Genomic DNA, 22,316 nt, shown 5'->3' with positions numbered 1-22,316 from the left:
ATATGCTGCCATTTCTGCAAAGTTAGTAACTGCTAGAATACCTTTTTAAACTGGAAGGTACTTTTAAACCTTTTGAAATTGTTGATGCACAGCAAGGGAAGTGAAAATGTATGATGTTATTCAGGAGCACAGGATTCTGTGACATATCAAGGGCAAGTACAGAGTCCTGTACCTTGGGAGGAAGAACCCCATGCACTAGTACAGGCTGGGGATTGACCTGCTGGAGAGCAGCTCTGCAGAGAGAGACCTGGGATTGCTGGTTGATAAAAACCTAAATACGAGCCAGCAATGTGCCCTTATGGCCAAGAAGGTCAATGATATCCAGAGATGCATCAACAAGAGTATGGCCAGCAGGTCACAGGAGGTTCTGCTCCCCCTCTACCCTGTCCTGGTGAGGCCTCATCTGAGTCCTGTGTCCAGTTCTGGACTCCCAGCTCAAGAGGGACAGAGAACTTCTGGAGAGAGTCCAGCATGAGGATACCAAGATGATCAGGGGACTGGAGCACCTTTCTTACGAGGAAAGGCTGCAGGATCTGGGACTGTTCAGCCTGGAGAAGAGAAGATTGAGGGGGAATCTCATTAATACATACAAATTTTTGAAAAGTGTATGTCAAGGGCAACACTTTTTTTCTCTAGTGTCCAGTGATAGGACAAGAGGTAATGGACAAAAGGTGGAACACAAAAAATTGTATGTAAATGTAAGGAAAAACTGTACTGTAAGAGTGACGGAGCACTGGCACAGGCTGCCCAGGGAGGTTGTGCAGTCTCCTTCTCTGGAGGTTTTCAAAACCCACCTGAATGTGTTCCCGAGTGACCTGATCTCAGCAGATCTGCTTGATCAGGGAGGTTGGACTAGATGATCGTTAGAGATCCCTTCCAATCCCCACCATTCTATGATTCCGTATTTGTGTTGATGAATGAATTCCAGTGCACCAAAAATAGTAAAAACTTTTAGGTTTGCTTAAGTATCATCTTGATCTGCCTTGCTACATGATCTATCCAAGTACTCACCGAGGTCTTGCTGAAAGAACTAGAATCTGAGAAGGGGAAGTTTGGACTGTGGCCTTGATTATATAAAAAAAAATCCTACTACCCATTGTTAAGCATGAATTCGAAAAAGGTTTTTAAAATGGTGAAAACCCTGATAGTAGTAACCCTCATAATACCAAGACTTATGGAGGGTTTCACCAGTTTAGACACAGCTTAATGAGAAGTTAAAATTGTCTTGGCAGATAGTGCACCTGCACTTAAAAAAAAAAAAAAGAAGAGACACTGTTGATAAATATTGAACCCAACGATAAAAAATCAACTTTGATCAAGACAATATAACAGAACAGTTATCAGATGCAGGAGCACTTTACTCTTGATAAAACATTTGGTTCTTTGGAAGCTGCAGTAGAGAATGAGCTGTAGAAGGTTTTCTGAGGACTTCAGAGTTTGTTTGCCTTCAGTCTAGAAAAAACATGAGGAGTTCAGAGCCTGAGAATCCAAATCTGACAAGCTTGCAAAGTTTATGTTTCCAAAGATAGCTTTAACTTCTTCCTCTTCATACTGCCATGTAACAATGCTAGAACAATGATATTATTGAGTTTAAAAGGGCAAAATTCCAAGACTGATACCTTCCATGACTCAATAAAAGGCACATGCCGGCAATCTTAAACAGTTGAGCAACAAAGATTATTCAACCACCTAGACCATAACAAAAAGTGCTTAATTATTTACAATTGTTAAAAGAGAAAGCTTGAGCTTCTGACAGAGCTTTACTGGAATCTTACCACAAAGATCGTGCAGCATAAACTCTGCCATGTGTATCCAAGCACTGCAACGAATCCTTCACCCACTGCTTTTTGAAACCCTGCTTAGTTTGGTGTATGTGATTCTTGCCTAAAGTAATTCCACACGGGCCCAAATATTTTCTGATCTTACTGGAAGGAGTTTGAAGCAAATATCACCATTACTCAAGTTATAAAAGAACTGTAAGACTTGGGCTTTTTTTCTAGTCTTGAAATAGCCTAAAATTGCCTCTTCAGTAAGGATGTTGCCCCAATCTGCAGAACACAGATTTTGTAAGGAAAAATAAAGGAGGGGTAATTTTTTAAGGAAAAATAAAGGAAGGATAACCACCCCCCTAAAGATTCCCAAGGACCTTGAGATCATTGTTAGGGTAAAGGGGGAAGACAATGCTCCACAAAGGGCCGGGTGGCATGCAATCCCCCACGTTCCATGCAGATTTCTCAGCATTCTGAGCCCACATTCATCCCATTTTCAGAAGATATGCTGAGATTGAGGCTAGTAGGTTAAAGCATCATGTTTAGTCAGGCTTCAGAAAACCTATAATATTTGCAAGTACAAAAGAATGAGGATTTGTCTGTCTGACTGACAGTTTCACAAAAGATTTTCTCCCAGTCAAAATGAGAAGCAATGTCTTTTTTTTTTTTTAAAAAAAAAGGCAGGTGACAGCAGAATATTCTGAGTTACTGAGTTTAATTAAAAACCTTTCACATTGGACACAATGGAAAACTTATGAGGCGAAAAGTGCTTCTCATCATGGGATCTTGCAGCTATTTGTGCTAAGCCAAACAAGTGCAGCTGTATTTTAAATAGTTAAGAATTTTGAGGCTAAAAGCAAGACCTTTGAATCTGTGTAAATGTATGTAAAGTTGTTATTTACATGTGACAGTAAGAGAAACTCACTATTACATAGCTGTGGAAGATAACTGCCTTGGTTTGTTACATTAGACAATCACAACACAGTGATAACAGTGACAAAGCAGGTTTTACCCTTCAAGAAGCTGTCCACAGAACTGGTCAAAAAAACCCATTCCTCCACTTAAGAAGGAATCCCTGAGATTTACTAATTCTGATAGTTTTTAATAAAAATTGCTAAACCATAAAATTTGCTCATCAAGCCCGGCCTGCCCCTGTTGCAAGTAAATCTGCAGAGCAATTCAATACTGCACACATCTAGATGCTGCAGGCCAAAAAATACTTCTCAGTGTTCCAGGAAAATTAAGGCTCATTGTAAAATACTGGCTCCCACAGTTAACGCTGAAAAAATAAGACAGAAAGCAATATTAAGGGCATATAGAGCAACTGAAGTCCTGACATTTCACTTAGCTATTTAGTAAAAAAATAACCTTTAGATACTGAGGATGAAATGAGTGGTAGGTATCACAGAATCAAAGGAATTAAAAGGTGGTCAACCAAAGATTGAGAGGTTTTGAAAGACTTAAAAAACTGCTGCTTAAACTAAAGCTCTCCTAAGTTTTGACTGTGAACTTGATCCACACTCTAAGAGACCCACCTGGGTGATCATTCTGGGGTGAGTCTGATTTTGTTCTGCTAAAGCTGTTTCAGTTGAAGACAGTCAAGCAACCACAGTTGGGAGCTGCTTAGTGGAATGCAAGTTCCAATCCTTTATTTGAACTCTGTCTTTCAAATGAGGAATGATGGGTTTGGTTCTGAAGAAAAAGGTATTCTTTGAAAAAAAAAAAAAACCAAAACAAAACCAAAAAACCCGAAACCAACAAACCCACAATTTCAAAAAAAAAAAACCCCAAACCCCAAACTCAACTCCCCAAAGTTGTCAGGTGTCTCAGTTTCTTTCCAAATGGAAGAATAGATAATCTCACTGTTTCCCTTGGTATGAGACTGGACAGAGCTGGTAATGATGGGTTTTCACAGAAAACAAGAAAAAAGAGATAAATTTAACAGCATGAACACTGAAGTGACAGGTTCAAACAGTTCTAAAGAGTTCATGGGAGAAAGTATTTTCAGATTAGACTCTAGAATATACAAAGGCTCCTTTAAAAGTTCATTTTTGTTTTCCTACACTGAGGTTTCTATAATTAGCTAGCACCAATAAGGACTATTATGTTGTTTAAGTGGATAAACGATACCCAAATATGCTCATAATTACTCTCCTAAACAGCCAATATTTGTAATATTTTAAAAGTAGAGTTTGGGGGAAAAAAGGTATACACAAAAATAATTGTAACTCATAATTGTAACTCATGCATTGGTTTTATTACTTAAAAAATGGAAAATATTTGCAGTTCTAACTGCATTTATTGCAGAAATTAAATATCAGAATTTAATACTCTACAATGGATAGAATTCTCCCCTGTTGGCATACAAAAACTTAATTCACGCTTTCCTGTGTCAGTATGAAAGATGATCAATTCATGCCCTCTAATGGAGTATAAATTAGTATAACCACTGAAGGAAAGAATCAGCTATGGGTCTAATTGTAGACATCACAACAAGAAACAAGAGTGGACAACACAAAGTGTAACTCTAAGTTATGAAATAGAAACTAATAATTAAAATGTTTCATTATATTACATGGAAATGTAATGATTTCTCATCAAATACTTGTTTCAGCCTCATTCAGCTTCTCAGAAATAACAGAGTAGAATCTAAAGAACAATGAAAAAGTTATATATTTGAAATACTATATGGGAAAGACAAAGAATACCAGGTGCTTTTGTTTACACTTTGGCATGATGCATAAGTAAGGGGAAATGCTTTTGTTATTCAACACCTAATTAAGCTGTGAAAGTCAATGATCCACAACTTTGTTAAGTTTACAAGGACTGAGGACACAAACAGATATTTACATAGAGAAATATTTAACTCATTTATGCTGGTTATTTATAAAAATCTGAAATGCTTTTGTCTTTAAGACAATCTCTATTTAAAGGAATTTAGAAGGCAACATCTGGTATATGCAGTCAATCACAAAACATTCTGTAGCTTTCCTCTTTTACATCTGTCCTGTACAGGATTTTGGCTAGGGTTGGCAACCACAGTAGATTGTCATAGGCATTTGGCTGCATGAAACTAAATATTTTTTTATTGACACAAATTAAGACAATCTTATTCTGCCAGAAACAAAATATCACCTTAGACACTTCTTTTAGAGCTAGAAAACACAGAATAACATCTGATTATTAGACTAAAAAAAAATTAAAAATAGGAACACTTATGCCTCTGTTGCTGTACAATATAATTTTTTAAATAAGAAATAAGAGATATCTTCAGTTTATTACCTTATAAGTTAGGTCCTACTATTGTGGTACTACCTATGGTCAGCTAAATCAGGATTCTACTGAAAAAAAACACATAGAAGATTAACATCCTTTTTCCTCAAACTATTTCCAGTTTGAAGATATGACACAATAAATGAGACAAGCCTTCAGATTGTAAGAAAATCTGTAACAAGAAGAGTCATCAGTATGCATATTAGAGGCCCCTTTTCCCAAGGGTTTGTCAGATCAAACATGCTTTTGAAAGAGCGGGTCCACCCAGTTAGGGTGCACCTGTGAGGGTTGGAAGACGGCTGGGATGCATAAGAAGAGAGAGTCAAAAAGAGGAGTAGATATTTGTAATTGTTAGAAAGAAGTTAAACAGAGGTGTGGCGGGAATTCTTACCACCTTCTTAACAGATAATTAAGAAAACTAGTAAAGAGACCAAAGCTAGAAAAAACAGCTGAGGATTGTGTTCCCTGAACTCCATAGTGATGCTGAGAGTAGATAGACTGAAGGCTAGAAGAAAGCGATATATATATGTAACTCTTACTCTTCAACTGTTAAGCCAGGAAACAAAATTAAAAGAGAATTATTAAATGGACACTATGCTGATAAACACAGCTAAAACTCTACTGAAATGGCTGACATACCTCATTTCATGTACCTCTTGATGGAAGAAAATACTGTAAACAGTAAAAACCCAAACAAACACCAACACCCTAAAATGAAACCAATATATACATCTTGAGAAATATCGTAAGAATTCTGAATACTGAACACAGGAGCAGGCTTTCAGGAGTAGGCTTTCCTGAGCCCATCCTTGTCTATAATGTCCATATTCCACTAAAAACGTCTGTATTCTGCTACAAATACCCAGGGGAAAACTCACTCTCAGAGCAGAGCCTAGAACACCAAGTACCTACAGCCAGACTAACACATTCTCTATATCTAATGAACCTGAGTTGGTAGCTTGTCATAAACATTCTGCTTCAGTAGAAAGGAACAGCAGATTCCATTGCAAAAAGAGAGAAGCCTTTTAGAAACAAACACAGAAACTTACCAGTAGCCAGACATAGCTGACCCTCTGCAGAACCTTGTTAATGACAGAACAAAAAGTTGACCTAAAAGAAGAGTGAAAAAGTTATGTCTTTCATATAACAGAGCTCATAAGAAGTGAATGCTGAAGTCTTCTCTGGAAGTACATCAGTTCTAAATGCATAGAGACTAACAGATTCCCACTTGTGACATCCCCCAGGAAAACATCCATGAGAAATTAGATTAAAACAGATATGGGCCAGTGCTGCATCTATAGGGAAGCAACTACTGAGTGAGACTTCCCTGCCTGATCCACGACTTTCAAGCACTGAGTTTCCATTTTAAAAATATCCTTTTTGGTTTTGCAGGAGGTTGACATTTTTTCTGAATCATTCAGCCTAACTGCAGCCAGGATCCACACCCATCAGAGGCCTTTATAACCCAGAAGGCTTCAGGTATCATTTATCTAAAAAGGGCCCTTTTACCCTGCTGCCTACTATTCTATATGTATTTTTTTAGGACTGAAATAATGAAGGCAGAGAAAGATAAACAATAGCCTATGTAACCAAACCACATGGGATGTTTCTTAAGATGCCGCCTCAACTCTGTAACAGACATAGCACATGATGCAAAACCCAGCCTAATCAATACTAAATCTCTTTTTCACCTTTTAATCATCTCTGGATCAATTAGATCTATTACTCCCATGTGCTGTGCTTTTGATTAAACTTCTTTTCAAACAGCAGTTTCAACATTAACTGAACACTACATGACCAAATAGAAAAAAACCACTTTCCTCATACTTAATCCACTGTTCTCATTATACCTTTGTCATTGCTGTTTTGATCATTAACTGTATCACTAGAAGTGGATTAATAATTACTCATTGCTTCTAGAAGCCTTAGTATAAAATTCTTCCTTATTCCTCGGGTTTTCTGGAAAAAAAAAAAATCCTTTTTTTCCAATCACCTGTTCAAACCTTTTAATAGTCTTCCAAGAGATAGTTGCAGTTTTAACAGTCTCTCAAAAGTACTGCAACAAGTACAGCAGTGAGATGAACAGTTCAACAGAGCAATCGGATGTTTCGATTGCTTGTGCATAGAACAAGAACATGAAAATGAAAAGTAGTCTCTTCCCAGAGGTCCTCTCCAATAACACTCTAACAAGACATACACTAATGTTTTGCAGAAAAACACATCAAACCAAGGTCTGTATTTATCATCTTACGCTCAAATTTAACACAGTTCCTCACTGTTCCTGCTGGTAATGGATTAGACACCAAATACTTTAGATTATTAACATTATACACTCATGTCTGAAAATATTCGTTCTGTCCCCTTGTAAAAAATTTTAGAATGTTAAACAGACCTTTCTAAGCTTGTTAGATATATAGGAAGTCAGGCACTTCAAAGTCTACTTTAGGATTGTAGTCAAAATGGCTTTTTTTGCATATGTATAGTAGTATCCTTGAAAAACTAGCATAATAAATGGGTAAATTGCATCTTTTATTAAGAAACAAATTAAAGTGTAACTGTTTGATGGTGTTAAGCTACATGCTTCCTCAACATTTACAAAACAATTGTTACTGTAGCAAATGTTGAAGGTCTGATAATTGCGTCCCCAAAACCTTACACAGAATCCGTTACATTTGAACTTAAATCACTGGTTACCACTGAAATCCGGAGACGTGGGTTAAGATTTATAAGATCACACAGCATCTATTTTTTGTCCCATTTTTTCCAGATAAAATGTTTTTGTGATCAGACAAGAAAATACATACTGAAAAACTCAGATATATGAAAGCAAATAGGCAACATGGGAACAAAAGGAACATCTGCTTATTTGTTTACCGCTACAAACAGGAATAGCGTTTTACAGGAAGATAAACTTCAGTGTCATGCCCAATGTTTCAGAACCAATAAATCCATAAAGCAAGAAAAATTATCTTGATAAAGTGTGTGAAATTCTATGTAACAAATACACAAGATAAAGGCCATCATCTAAGTGATAGGAAATAATATGAGAAATAAAGCAAGATTTAATCACCAAGTAGGAAGGAAAATAAAATGAATAACTGAGAGCAGAAATAAGAAGTACGAATATCCTAGGAGGGAAATACCCAGGGAATTCAGATTTGATAACTATATAAAGTACGTGGGGGTAGGTAAAAATGCAAAGGTAAGTGTGAAATGTATTATCAGAAGTGAGTATATAGGTAGTTACGCTGTTACATTTGGCACTGGGTTGTAGCTGAGTCACTCGACTTGTTGATTGGATAGTACAGCGCAAGGAAAAGATTGTTGCCTAGGAAAAGACCTAAAGAGTTTTATTCCTTAACCTGTAAGACCTAAATATTCAACTATGTCTAAAATTGACAGTTTATCCTCATCTACCAAAAGACAAGAAGTACAGTAACTTGCTATAAAGAAGACCAGAAAAATCTTCCCCTTTTAAGGATAAAGGAGTACTGCAGGTCTTGCTCTCAAGAAAAATTACACAATATACCTATCAAAAAAGTTTTTTACTTAAATTTTGCTTCAGTGCAAGGGTTGGGCTGGATGATTTACTGAGGTCTGTTACCACAAATTAACATCGCATTTTGAGAATTCTTTCCTTGAGTTATTTATGACATTGTGTGAAGTGTGTTAAACCATATCTGTTCTCAGAAAAAAAAGCCTTGTTATGAGCGTTAAGAAGTGCAGATAAAAAGATGTGGTCTCATTCCTATCCCTGGCACAAATCCAAAAATTGCAACCATCGACCTATCAGAGTACAAGCAGATTTCACCCACCACATCTGAACTTACTGCCTACATATATCCAATTTAACATATTAATGACATAATGACAGGGCTTTTCCTTAAAAATGCCAGAATATGATTCCAAATGGAGACAGGATTTTCTGATAGCTATCACCTGAGCAGTCTCTGTATTGTGTACGTGTGCTACAGGAAGCTACAGGCATAATGTGGACATGGTCAGAGCTCAAGAAGTTATTGTCCAATCCATGGCCTAGCTGCAGAAGGTAACGGGAAAATGGTAGATGGGTAACTACTCATCATTTCCTCATAAATTCTTTAGCTTCTATGTTGCCAGGTTGTGAACTTTTTCCTCAATAGCTCTAATTTCAGAAATATCTAGGCAAAAAGAATTTGCACAGGAATTTAAGTTGAATGCCTCTGCATAAAAAAGTCCACTAGCATTTAAGCAAGACAAGGCAAAAGACTCATTGGTATTTCTGTGGTCAGCATTTAAATAAATTATATCAGCAAAAAGAACAAACAAAAACATTTTCCTTGATCCACCATGATTGTTAATTGCTTTTTTTTCTCAAATACAAATGAAAACTCTGATATTAGACAGCATAGAAGCAAGCATTCCTCCTAGAAACCATCCAGAAACTATCATTTCTCATGATTCCTACTCTTTGGACACACTATGCACTCTCAATGGGAGATTCTTTGTTCTTACCCTGACACAGTATTCCCTGTGCCACCTTTTGTCTCACAGGACTGTTGGAAGCAAAATACCTTGGTATGGCAGTGACTCTGACAGGTCTGAACAAGCACACCATAGGTGAAGCTGTAATGGCATAGTCTGTGAATACATACATACTTAATACCTACCCTTATGCTGTATGGTCTCTGTGTCATTTAGGGCTCTGCTCTTCGAAAATTGTCAGTTAATAGACATAACATGACAGGACATGAAATGCCTCTTTGCTGTTGACTGTGATACAGTCTTTTCCACACAGTGACTTAGGGCTTTGTAATCTCAAAGCTATAACATTAGAATGTGTTACAAAACGATGTGCAGATGTCAAGGGCAAGTAAATGAAATACTCTTTTAACATTTTGTATGTTAATGCATACAAATAAAAAGGCCTGAACAACAAGTAGGTGTTAAAGAGAAGTCACATTTACATACCACAAGTAGAAATAATGCAACCAGGAAAAAATGATAAATTCATTCTAAATTATTTGACAGCATAAACATTGCTACATCTGGAATCGGGGTTAAAGGAGAAATCAAATTCTGTTTTTCTAGGGTAACTCTCCTCAAGCCTAAATTATGCTTAAAAGGTCATGCTAATTCCTTCCAAATTAGTTTATTTCAGCAAATATGACTGCCTGGTCAGGTATGACTGCTGGTTAGGTAACATAGGTGAGGCTTGAATGTCATATTTAACACTTTCAAAAATGTCTTTTTATAGCATGTATTATTCTTGGTATAGGACATCAAACATACATACAGAAAATTACAAATCCTAACTTAAACTGATTAGGATCAAAGAGAGTTTACAAATATATTTAATAGTCTTGAATGGAGCCGAGGCTTACAGAAGAATAGAACTTTCCTGTACTGACCACCTAAACCTATACATAATATCTAATTTCAAGAGCTAGTTTTAGCACTAGCCAATTTTTACTACAAAGAACACATTAGCTTAAAAACATATGATGTCCAATGATGTATTTTCTTTCCTGAAATGTCTTCCCCTATCTTTAAACAGGTACAGTGATTGGTTTAGACCACTGTACAAAAAGAACACACATATAGGAACATGCAACAGGCTATCATCTTCCATTATTTTTTAAACATCTAGCAGGGTGAGAAAAGCAGTAGAAATCTCATTAGCTACTCTAAAGGAATGAGTGCAATACATTGTAATGTTATGACTGAAGATGAGAAAATGGCACTACCATATTACAAATAGGGAAACTAAAAATTGTTGGAATTTGAGTTCTCACTACAACAGTGCCAACTACTGCCATCCCCGTGGCTGATAACCAAATTTCCACGGGCTTCTAAGAATGGCATTTTTTGTACTAGGGGCTAAAGAAATGGCGTATTTCTTCAGACTGTTGTACTACAACACAAACCTAAATCATACAACCTGTATGTCTCATGCACAAAAAATAATAAAAATAATGAGTTTTTTTTTTTAATGTACCAGAAGTGAATGTGTTAACATTTATTTAGCCTGGTATGATACACTTCAGCAGAAGTCTATGTCACTTTCTACTTTACTACTTGTCACAAATCTCAGTGCATTTGATTTAGTATCTTGGAAATACAGAATTGCTTCCCAAATACTACAATTTTATGCCTTCATGGGCACAAGGACCAAACTCACCATTCCCTACTAGCACAAGCTCCTTCTCCAAGACCAGACTTTTTCCCTCTTGTTCTTTTCCGTTCAGTATAAGAGCAAATTAATTTCACAGAGTAAGGTGTGCACTAAGCTTGAAGAGTTGTTTTGCCTGTGGATGAAATACAGAATATTGTTCATGTGTTCTTCAAAGAATTTTATATTAAACTTATGATACATGAGACATTATCACAGAATGGTCAGAGTTGGAAGAGACCTCTAGAGATCATCCAGTCCAACTTCCATGCTAAAGGAACTTCACCTGTATGTCACACAAAAACACATCCAGGCAGCTTTGGCAAACCTGCAGAGAAGGAGACTCCACAACCTCTCTGGGCAGCCTGTGCCAGGGCTACCATCTACCATCAGAAATCCTACAATGGTTTGGGTTGGAAGAAACCTTAATTTCATCTAACAATTCTGCCTGTATACAGGGAAGCAGGGAGTGAGGTGAAAGTTTAGGTCTTCGTGCATGGCTGCTGTTCCTCCTTCCCTGCACAACTGCCACCACCACAGGCTTCGACTCTGGCAGTGCGTGTACACGCACAGCAGTAACGTGACTGGCCACCATCAGGCATTTTCAGCGTATACTAATGACGACATAAATTAAAACGAACAGTTTCCCTTTTACCTTGGATTTACACACATAAACCGGTCACAGACCCAGAGACAACAACTTAATATACAGCCCTGCTGCCTTATTCAACACCCCACAAAACGGCACGGCTCCTAACAAGCCGTGTTACCTTCCCCTACACTTCAAGCCGTAAGTTTTGCGAGCTTCTTTTTGCCAGTTCACGCAACGGCACCACACACACGGCCCGACCTCCGCGAGCCCCTCACAGAGCGAGGCTGCCCCGCCCCTGACGCGCTGCGGGCGCTGGGGGCCGCCTCCGCTCCTGCAGCTGCGCCACGCTCCGGACACGCGGCGGGTCGCTGCCAGGGCCGCCTGCGCGGGAAAGCGCCGCTGGCCACGTGACGTGCCGAGCCGAGCCGAGGCGAAGGGAGGGCGTGCGGAGCGGGGTGCCATGGCCGCCGTGCCCTGGGAGTCGCGCGTCGTGGTGAGGGACGACGACAGCGGCGATAGCGGCGACGACGGCTGGTGTATCGGTTTTGTGCGGTGTGAGTCGCAGGTGGGCACCGATCTCTCGTCTTCTGGAGCCCTTCGGGCGGGAGCGGGGCGGTCTGAGCGTGGGGGAACGGTAGCGGAGGAGGTGGTGCCCGCCTGAAGCCGCGGTGACGGGTGCGAGGTGCTGGGGGTCCTGCTGCGGAGAGTGGCCTCGGGAGGAGCTGCGGCTGCTGCCTTCTCCGTGGTTATTAGGCCGATGGTGTTGCCCTCAGTCCAGGGGTAAATAAAATCCAGATGTTGAGGGATTGTATTCTTACCAAGAACCTTAATGTTTATTTGAAACACTCTTCTCCCTGCTAACAAAGACCCTAGTCCCCGTTTCAATATGAGAATAAATTTGAAAGCGGCTGTAGGCCTGTAATTCTGGTTTGTGTCTTAAATCTGAGAGTGTTTCTTGCTAACATTAATATTTAAGTGAGTTTATTGTATCTAAAAGATGTATAGAATCATTTTGGCTGTAAAAAAACCCCATTTTTACAGTAAAAACTTCTTTCTGTCAGGGTGAGGGAGCCCTGGTACAGGCTGCCCTCTTGATCTCTTGAGGTCACTTCCAACTCCTACCATTCTGTGATTCTGTGAAGATCGAAGATCATCAGGTCTAACCACTAACCTCACACTACCAAGCCCACTACTAAACCTTGTCCTTCAACACCTCATCTACGCATATTTTAAATATCTCCAGGGATGGTGACTCTACCACCTTCTTGCACAAAGGGTGGATGTGAGGCATCTGATAGTGTGAGATTATGCAGGGTTTTTAAGTCATTGATTTGGCTTGTGGCTGAAAATGGAAGTAACTGAATACTTGGAGTACTCTTGCTAAATGTTACAGTCTGTTTTACAGGGTCTTGATCTTTAAATTGAGGTTACTATCCAAAGATAGGCATTATGTGGAAATTGTTGACTGAGTAGAACAGAAATAGAGCTAAATTACTGTACTGGTTGTTTCTCACCTTTGATTTTCTAGATACTAAGAACTTAGTAAAAATATCTACAAAAGACATTGGAAAGATATTCTACAATGTACTGGGAAAAACTATATGACTGTGTTATGACTTCAAAATCTGCCATGACATAACTGCTTTTCTTTCCATACCCACTTCTGTCTGCAAAGAAGGTAGTGAATAGTGGTCCACTTATTGTTTTTTGCAGCAATCTTCAGCTGCCTCTGCAGCTTTAATTAAAAAAAAAAAATCTGTGATGCTTTTGAAAGGAATTTGAATTGGTCGACTATCTGATGCATAAACTAGTCTTTTGGTCAGAATGTCTTCCATTTATGATGTAATAACACAAATACCTCTGTCACCACAGGAGTACAAGCAAAGAGAGAATGGTAAAAGAGGCACAGTAACTCATTCTGGCAGTGGATTCGTGCTGGATTAAGCCGGACAGCTAGTCATTAAACTACACCACCTCACTGTCTTTAACTTTTATGTCTGATAGATACATGTTTTGATGCTGTGCTTGGCAGTGTGTGAAATGTACACAAAAGGTACAGAAATGTGTTGCAACGTTTTTCTAGTGACAAAAGATGGAAAAGAACCTTAATTGAACTCAAATACCATTAAAGGAAAACTAGCAGCAGTGCAGGAGGATAGCAGATGTGTTGAGGAAAAAAAAAGATACTTACATTTGCAGAGAATGGAACCTTTCTGAAAAGTTAATTGTAAAACTTTTTACAGTAAAGCCTAAGCAGGTCTACAGAGATGGAAGAAGGAAAGTCTTGTTTTGCTCCCTGTGCCCTGCTTTGTCCTTACAGAGACAGGTCATTAGTGTTTTTATACTGAAATCAACCTGCAGTTTTTACCTTGAACCAATTACTAGGTTTTGACTGAACTTTTCTTTGCTGTATCTAGCAGTCGGATGAAATGTTGCACGAAGACAAGAATGAAGTATTAAAGAAGGCTCTATTTCGTGGTGATGTGTCTTTAATTGAAGAACTTTTAAACTCTGGTGAGTAAAGTCAGTTATGAAGTTGAATATTTGTAATTGAACTCCACAAGAGTTGTAATGCTTCAAAATTTCTTGTTTCAAAATAATGGGTCGAGAGCATCTAAGAATATTTGTTTCCGGTATGGGATATAACCTCATATTTTAAAGATTCGGTGACTTTTTCAGTGACTCGGTCCAGCAAATTCCTGCTAATTTATATTTGTTTTGTCAGTGTGGAGCCCTGAAGATTGAGAAAACGGTAAATGTAATGTGTGAACTATGAAATAAAGTGTTTCTTTGTTTTTAGGTGCATCTTTAGCTTGAAAACACCAGTTACAAACACTGAATGTAAGGTGGTTTAAACTGAGAGTGTGAATTCAATGAGTGGTCTTACTTTGGTATTGAAGATTGCTGGGTGGAGGCAGGAGGATGAGGCTGGCTTTTTTTGCTCCCTAGTTTGGAAATTCCCTTTTTTTCCCCCTCACTCATAACACTGTTAAATTTCTGGAATGTGCCCTGTGTGATACTGCTGTCCTGGTAACATCAACTGGATAAAGATTTCTGTGATTCTGAAAGTGTTTATGTGACGTTTGTCACTAAAAAGTAGCGCGTATTAACACTAAAAGCCTTTCTCCCTATTCTCTTACGCGGTATTTGTCTGTAATGCATTTCTCTTACTCAGTGTTAGGAGGATTGAATCACTTACAGAAGCATCCAGGGCAATCAAAAACTGCATAGCTGAGCTGACCTGCCTGGTGATGATTGTCAGGAATTTCTGCTTCATCAAGCAAGCAGAATATAGTAACCAAGAGCACGTTCTCTGAGGAAAATCTGTCTTATGGTGGGAAGAAAGCAGTTGCTTAGTTAGCAATGGTTTTTTTTTTTTTCCTATTTAAAATACTGGCATTACTTGCCAGAAGAAGACTGTTTCTTCCCACGGTGAGGGAATTATTTTCATTTTAGATTAAGTAAAAAGAATTGCACAGGCTGAAATGCATAGGTGTAATGCTAAGCGCGATACCTCTTCTGTCTTACTTTGAGAAAGTAACTTATTATTTATACGTAGAGTTTTATTGATGTCTGTGCTTCAGGTTGCTTAATTATATTGTTACAAACAATTACAAATGGATGGCTGTATTCAGTCAAACAGCAGTAGTTCACTTTCCGTGTTGATGCCTGCTACAAAAGGGCAGTTCTGTGCTGTTGGAAGGTGGTGATAGGTATCTCTAGATACTTAAGGTCAGGCCAAAGATTTCTGGAGTCTAGTGCCCTGTCTCCTGAAATGCACAAAGTGATATGACAAGAGAGTATATAATTTCCTGAAAATAAGAAAACAGTAAATTCTGACCCATCCAGTACTGTCCTGCAAAGCAGAACACAATGTCTCTCTAACAAGGACATGTTAACACAATGCATGTTTAACAGGGACCTGTTTCTGAAGAAAGGTAACATTGTCTTTCAGAGGACTGATGCTCAGTCAGATTAAATCTTTGCCTCCAAAGTTGCCTTTAGTGTATGTTCAGTAGAGCTTGTAGGAGCCTCGCTACCAACACTTGTCCAAACTCAGGGTTTGTGTTGGAAGTGGATTTCCTAGCAACAGTCAGGGCCATTCTTTGAGACAGAGCAGGAACATATTGTCTTCTGGCTTGCTTAGGCATTGCTTTAAGAATCTCTGCTACCAGGACAGTTTTACAGAGCTCCTTTAGGACATGAACAAGCACGATGTCTTCTCTTACCTCTCCTACAAAATGGCAACAAGTTTCTGCAGTACATGTCACAGAAGGTAATCATAGAATGTTAGGGGTTGCAAGGAACCTTTAGAGATCATCTAGTCCAATCCCCCTGCAGAAGCAGGTTCACCTAGATCAGGTCACATAGGAACATGTCCAAGTGGGTCTTGAAGACCAAGTAGCAGATTCAAAGATGACTTGGGGGCATTTTTATCCGCTTTGGGAGTAAAATACTTAACACCATGTAATCGACAGGTTTGTTTTCCTCAAATAGAATTAAAAGTTGCGACCTCATGACAGTTTAGGCTGATCAAAGATACAGCTGCAGTCAGATAATCTTTCCTGTTTCATTCAGAAGTCTGTTCCACTCCTGTCTTTGCATGAATTCTGGAGCTCATCTGATATTTTGTGAGACAGTTCAGGGAATTAAAGTATTAGTAAACTTGGAGGGGAGCAGGGAGGCTGGAGGTAAGTAATTCTTCAGCCAGTTTAGGACTATGAACCCTGAGTCAAATTAGAACCATATCTGGCCTAGCAGTAGGAGACATCAGCAGCTCAGATAACTCACTTTTACATTACTGCAGAACCACAGCACAAGGTGCTGACAAACTTGAAAGAAATCCATCCTTCTGTTAGAGAGAAATCTTCTAGCATCAAGCATTCTAGAACTTTTCCCTCAGCTGAGCTGTGTCTGATTGTGAATGGGTTCTAATAGTAAGAGCTGTTTGTAAACTAAAGTCTTGCAAGACCTCATTTTTTTGTGTCAAATATACAATTGTTTAGCTTAAGAAGCTGTATATAGAGGTTGGTCAGATTTCTTTACCCTGTTAACCATTTTGAATTTGAGGTGTCATTTTGCTGTATGAAAACAATCTTTCTACTTTAAATATTAGCCACAGTCAACGAACTATCTGAAAGAAATATCAAAGAAACTGTAGTAATCACAGAACATAATTCTTCCTTTGTTGTTCTTTTACTTCACTGTTACACACACACTTCATATACTTTCTGCTGCAGAGCTTGTCTGGGACCAGAATATCTTTCTTTCTGTTCCTCTTTGAAGAATCATAGAATGGTAGGGGTTGGAAGGGTGACCTTTTAGAGATCATCTAGTCCAACCCCCCTGCCGAGGCAGGTCCACCTAGATCAGGTTACAGAGGATATTTATCTGTAACTGAGATTGTAAGAAAGAGTATTGTAGCTTCTCCTAGATATAATTTGTGAGATTATGTGACTGAATAACTCTACTTCATACCCTCAAAGGAGCACAGAGGTAATGGCAAGTGAAAGAGCCCAAGCCCTGGTCCACCTCCCCTCAGGCCCATCATGGAACCCGTCAGGGGCTCATCTCCCCAAGCCCAGATCAGCCCAAGGGCAGACAGGAACCCAAATTAGAGACTTAGAGGAAGGGACTCCCAGGACTGTCACAGGGGCCTTGTGACTGGGAGGCAGCAACTGTAGATAAGGGAGTGAGCGAGAGGATTTGCCAGCCCCTGGTGTGGGACTGGAGGTCAGAGGCCCATACATCTGTTATGCCAGCAACTGGAGGAGATAGATCTGTCCCAAAGGACAGGAGGACGAGACCACTGGTTCTGTCTGTGTTCATGAGTGCTCTCTGTCTGTGTTGATCAGTGTGACCTGTGGTGTATATGTGCCTACTGGGAATACATCAGCATTGGTGCCAGTGGGACTGGGGATTGTGGAGCTGCAACAGCCTCACCTGTCTCTGGCTGTTGGATCTGCCCTGATTTTTCAACTAAAAAAAAATTCTGGGCTTCAGTGTTTCCGTATAGGACTTCTAGAGGGTCATTTTAAATGCTAAACTTAACACTACTTCTTGAATAGGTCATGTAATGATAGGCATTGAGTGGTAACCAAGGGGACACATTTCTGGTTGAGACTACAACTATAACCATGCATCCAAGAAACAGCATGACTGTTATTGTTTCAGTTATACTTTGTCTTCCTCTGGGACTCTAGCTGGCTTGCATTATAACTTTAACACTGCATGATACTTCAAGGCAGTCTCTATAAAAATGGCAGGAGACCATGCAGAACAAACGAACTGTAACATGGCTTTGGCATATTGTTGCCAAAAAGGACCATTCTAGAACTTAGGGGGAAAAAAACCAACACTGTTATGGTGGCATGTACTGCCTGTGTGTAAAGAAATCAATGAGGAAAATATCTTCTCCAGATTTTCAGTGTGTCTCTCTGTGTGCTTGCCAATTAGATCTTTTGTCCTTATCATTCAGCTATGTATTAAAATAAAAAACTCTAGTGGGAGCTCTAGTTACATGGACTGCTTTTCTTAAGAGGACTTCTTAATGCTGACAGAGTGCCAGCTTTCTGGTATTCATTACCTGCTAGTGTGTTGTCAGTGGGCTGTTGAGAATCAGACTTTCTAAACTCTTTAAGTGGCTTGTCTACAAGGAAGTTCAGATATGACTGCTGAAGGACGCTTGAAGGCTCCCCTTGTAAAACTGGCAGAGTGTGGTAGTAAGGACTAGAATGTATGCACTGCTAAGATGATTTGGTCCTAAATTCTATGATTTGCAGGTGTTAGAGTGCATCAACATCTGGCTTTCATTGCATGTTACCTCTTTACTGATCACTTCTATGACTCTGGTGATCTTAAACAATTGAAGAACCAATCCAAGAGCAGTGACCTGTTGCTCCCTCAGCTTTAATGATTTTATGTTGATGCATTGAGTAAATCTTTGAGAAATTACCAGGGCGGGGAAAGCAAATACACATTTTGCATGAAAAGGTATGCATGTAGCTTAACTGTCACAAATTTTTTAGGATAGTTTTGGGTTTTTTTCAGAGCTGTCTCTTGTAAATAACTGGTTTTTAATATCCATAGTCACTGTTGGAGTAATGTGGAGTCAGCTGTTGGAAACTATTACAGAGAAAGTAGTGTTTGAGGAAGGATTGAAGGAAAAGTGATTCTTCTGATTGCAAAAAATGTGTAGAGACTTTTATTTGAAAGTTGTCAGATGAGTATCTCTGTATGGTACTTGGTTCATGGTGACTTTGGGAGGGCTCTCTGGCAAGCTTACTTTTAGCCACAGTGACTGTTATAAAGAGTAAAAAACAAATCTGGTGATCGTGACTGAATCTTGCATAATCTTCTTTCTATCAAGATGATATTTTGTTAGTACAAAGCTCCTTAACTGTCTTGCAACACAACAGAGTAAAAGGAGCTGTGAAGCAGGAACACCCTCATCAGTATCATCTTAATTACCTGACAAAGCAATTTGCTTCCACAGCCATCTTGGCTTGGCAAGATTCAATTGTTTTCATTTTGACTGAAGAAAGCTATTGCACGTAAGTGGAGAAATAGAGTCTGTACACTTTTCTGAAATTATTTTTACAACTGAATTTATTACTTATATGGTTTTAGAAATGTAGTCTTTCTGTGGTACTTAACTTCTTGGACTGAGAAGTAAGCTTCCTTGGTGTTAGTTCTGAAAAGTTATCTTCTGATGTTCTAGATAAGTCTTTCAAAAAATGAAAATGGTATAAGACACTGCCCTCCCTAGGACTAAATGCAAACAGTGAGTGTGTAACCTTTGCAATGATATGTATTGAGAGTAAAGTTTATAAAGTGCTTATTTATTGTGGTGCAGTTTTATGATTTTAATATCTTAAATCTTGCCAGGTGTAAGCATAGAATCTCGCTTTCAATTTGGATGGACTCCCCTGATGTGTGCTGCCAGCGTGGCTCATTTTGCCGTAGTTGGTCTTCTTTTGGACAGAGGTGCTAATGCATGCTTTGAAAAAGGTAAAATGTGAATGAAGAATGCTGGCCAGTGATGCTCAGGACCAGACATTGACCTGTCCTTATTCTCTTTTTACATATATGGGGAAAAAATTGAAATTCACAATGGAAATAGAACCTAGTCTGCCTTTCTCAGTTCAGAAATAAAAGTGATAGGTTTAGAGTAAACATTGTGTTATTGGAACTGCTCTGGAACCTGTTTATGGGTTTTCTTTCCTTTTCTATCTCTCCTTCTGTCTCTGCCACCTCCCTATCCTCAAGTACTTTTTAAAGAAGAGTATTCACAAATACTTGTTCAGTAATTCTAGGGTAAAGATGTACAGTTAAAACTTCATTTGTTTGATCCTGTTACAAAGTATGTATATGCAGAAGTTAGCTAGAATCTGAAACCAACAGGAGTAGCTTCCCGGTTTGTGGAGAACTGATGTGGATTAGAGCACAGATGTTCTGTTAAGTGAAAAGTGTTCTTCATGGTAGTGTTAGATCACCTTTTTCTGCAAGAATTCAGTTAAGCTTCTAAGTAAGATCAGTACCCCTGACAGTTTTTATGGCTTAACAATAACTTTTTCCTGCTTAAATTGTTATTTTCCTTCATTTTTGTTGGATTGGAAGATTAATGGAAGTTCAAGAAAAAAACGTTGCAATACAGAGGAAGCTGATGGGACATGCAATACTGCCAAGTACATAAAAGCAGTGATCATATTTTCCAGTAACTTGCTGATATTTGTAATAGTAGACTGAATTGCAAGTGGTACAAATCTGGCTCTGGAAAATTTCTTGAACCTCCTAGCAGCTGATCAAAGCATGAGATTTGAGTAGATGGCCTGCCTCCAAAGCAATCATGCCTTTGAATTGCTGTCCTTGTAGCCAAGTTTAGAGAGCTTCCACATGGCTGTCCACAACTCATACCTGTTCCTTGTTTATAGCTGTAGAGAGCTATACGTGGGGCTGAAACTGCTATGGACAGCAGCTTCCAGTTACCAATGTGAATGACATTTTTTCAAGTGTGACCAACTGTGTTTGCCGTAATTGGCATCTCGCTAAGATCAGGGTTCTGGGCTTGTTTCCCTGTTAGTCTGTTTAGGGAAAACAGTAGCTAGGGCATATGTGCATGGGAGAGTACCAGCCAGGAACAGCCTTGCAAGTCGTTGATTCAGGTCAAGCCACATATTCAGTAAAGCTATGCCATCCTAAAGTAGTACTAAAAGTCACTGATCCTGCTGCTTTTTTTACCTTGGCAGGCAATCACATAAGTGATCCTACATTATAGGATAATTAATGTTATAATCCTAGTAATAGCTATACTGTTAATCAACTTTTGTCACATTTCAGTCATTCTTTGTAAGTGCTTACTTAATTTTACCGTTTTGATAGTTGTGAAGAACAAGGGAATAATGTAGCATCTGCTATGTGATGGGATCAGAGTGCAGCATCCTTGAGGGTTACATTCAGGGACTTTTCTGGGTTTTTCAGCTAGGCTAAACATACGCTGATCTTTTTTGCAATCTCTTACCAGCATTTCTTTGCAAAAGTGAAACCTGGGTATTCTAAGTTGTTTCTTGCCCTTCTTGCTCACATGTATGAGCTATAGGTAGGCTAACAGAAATTCATTTCCCACTTTTTATCACTACCTGAAATACCAAATACAAGTGTAACTGCAGGTTCCTCCTAAATATCATTCCCAGATTAATGGTGCTTATCACAACCTTTGTTCAAAGTCCTGCCACTTCTCTGCTCGTGTCATTACTGATAAGCAGGTTAAACATTTGGAGTAAAAATCTATCAGTGTATCAGGTAATTGTTGAATTGTTAATTGCTTACTGTTCAGGAGTTTAAGTAACTCCCTGAAACTCAGCTTTTCATTTGACAAACTGATTTACGTGTTTTAGAACTTATACATGAGGTAGTTGAAGATTAAAACGCAGTCTATTAAAACAACAGATTAATGTAAATGCAAAACTAAGTTCTTTAATTGGAGGGATGAGGGACAAGAGCTGGTGAGAAATAGAGAGAACAGAGGTGACTAAAGTACATAACAAACTTCACATGTTTAAACATAATAAACTTTGACCTCAAGTGAACAATACAGATGTTAATATATACATGGTCTTAATTTCTACAAGAAAATTAGAAAATATGTTGTAACACTTCATGGTATGGTCTGTACAGGAGGTACATCTGAAATTACACTTGTTAAATTGCTAAAGGCATGTTTGAACTTGTGAACGAGTTTGTGCAATGAGCAAAATGGGCAGCTATTCAAGTGGCAGTCTTCAAATTGACTCTAGGACCAGCTAACTCAAGATCCTTGAGATGTGATGCTTCCTACATCTCAACTATGGGAAAGGACATCTTCCCTGTTCTGTGAGCAGACAGCAGCAGGGTACAATTCTAATTCTAAGGTGGTGTGTAACAGCCAGCTGGCTTCAGAGCTAGAGTAAATATACTGGTTCCTTCTGGTGAGTCTTTGTGGACTGTATAGATGTTCTTTAAATCAACATCTAACCCTATACTTTTAATCTTC

At 38.8% G+C, this 22,316-nt stretch overlaps 1 protein-coding gene across 1 annotated transcript in view; it reads left to right on the top strand.

Moving 5' to 3' along the window:
• Nucleotides 1-12,245: 12,245 nt before the first annotated feature.
• ASZ1 (ankyrin repeat, SAM and basic leucine zipper domain containing 1) overlaps nucleotides 12,246-22,316 on the top strand; it is a 43,359-nt gene continuing 33,288 nt past the window's right edge. The window contains exons 1-3 of the mRNA XM_062018537.1: nucleotides 12,246-12,419; nucleotides 14,203-14,299; nucleotides 19,673-19,795. Of these exons, the coding sequence (XP_061874521.1) occupies nucleotides 12,246-12,419; nucleotides 14,203-14,299; nucleotides 19,673-19,795 (394 nt within the window). The remainder of the gene's footprint in view (nucleotides 12,420-14,202; nucleotides 14,300-19,672; nucleotides 19,796-22,316) is intronic.

The sequence above is a fragment of the Colius striatus genome, chromosome 1 (genome assembly GCF_028858725.1).
Source record: "Colius striatus isolate bColStr4 chromosome 1, bColStr4.1.hap1, whole genome shotgun sequence".
NCBI lineage: Eukaryota > Metazoa > Chordata > Aves > Coliiformes > Coliidae > Colius > Colius striatus.
The sequence above is the reverse complement of the archived record's forward strand: the minus strand, read 5'-3'. Positions and strand labels throughout refer to the sequence as shown.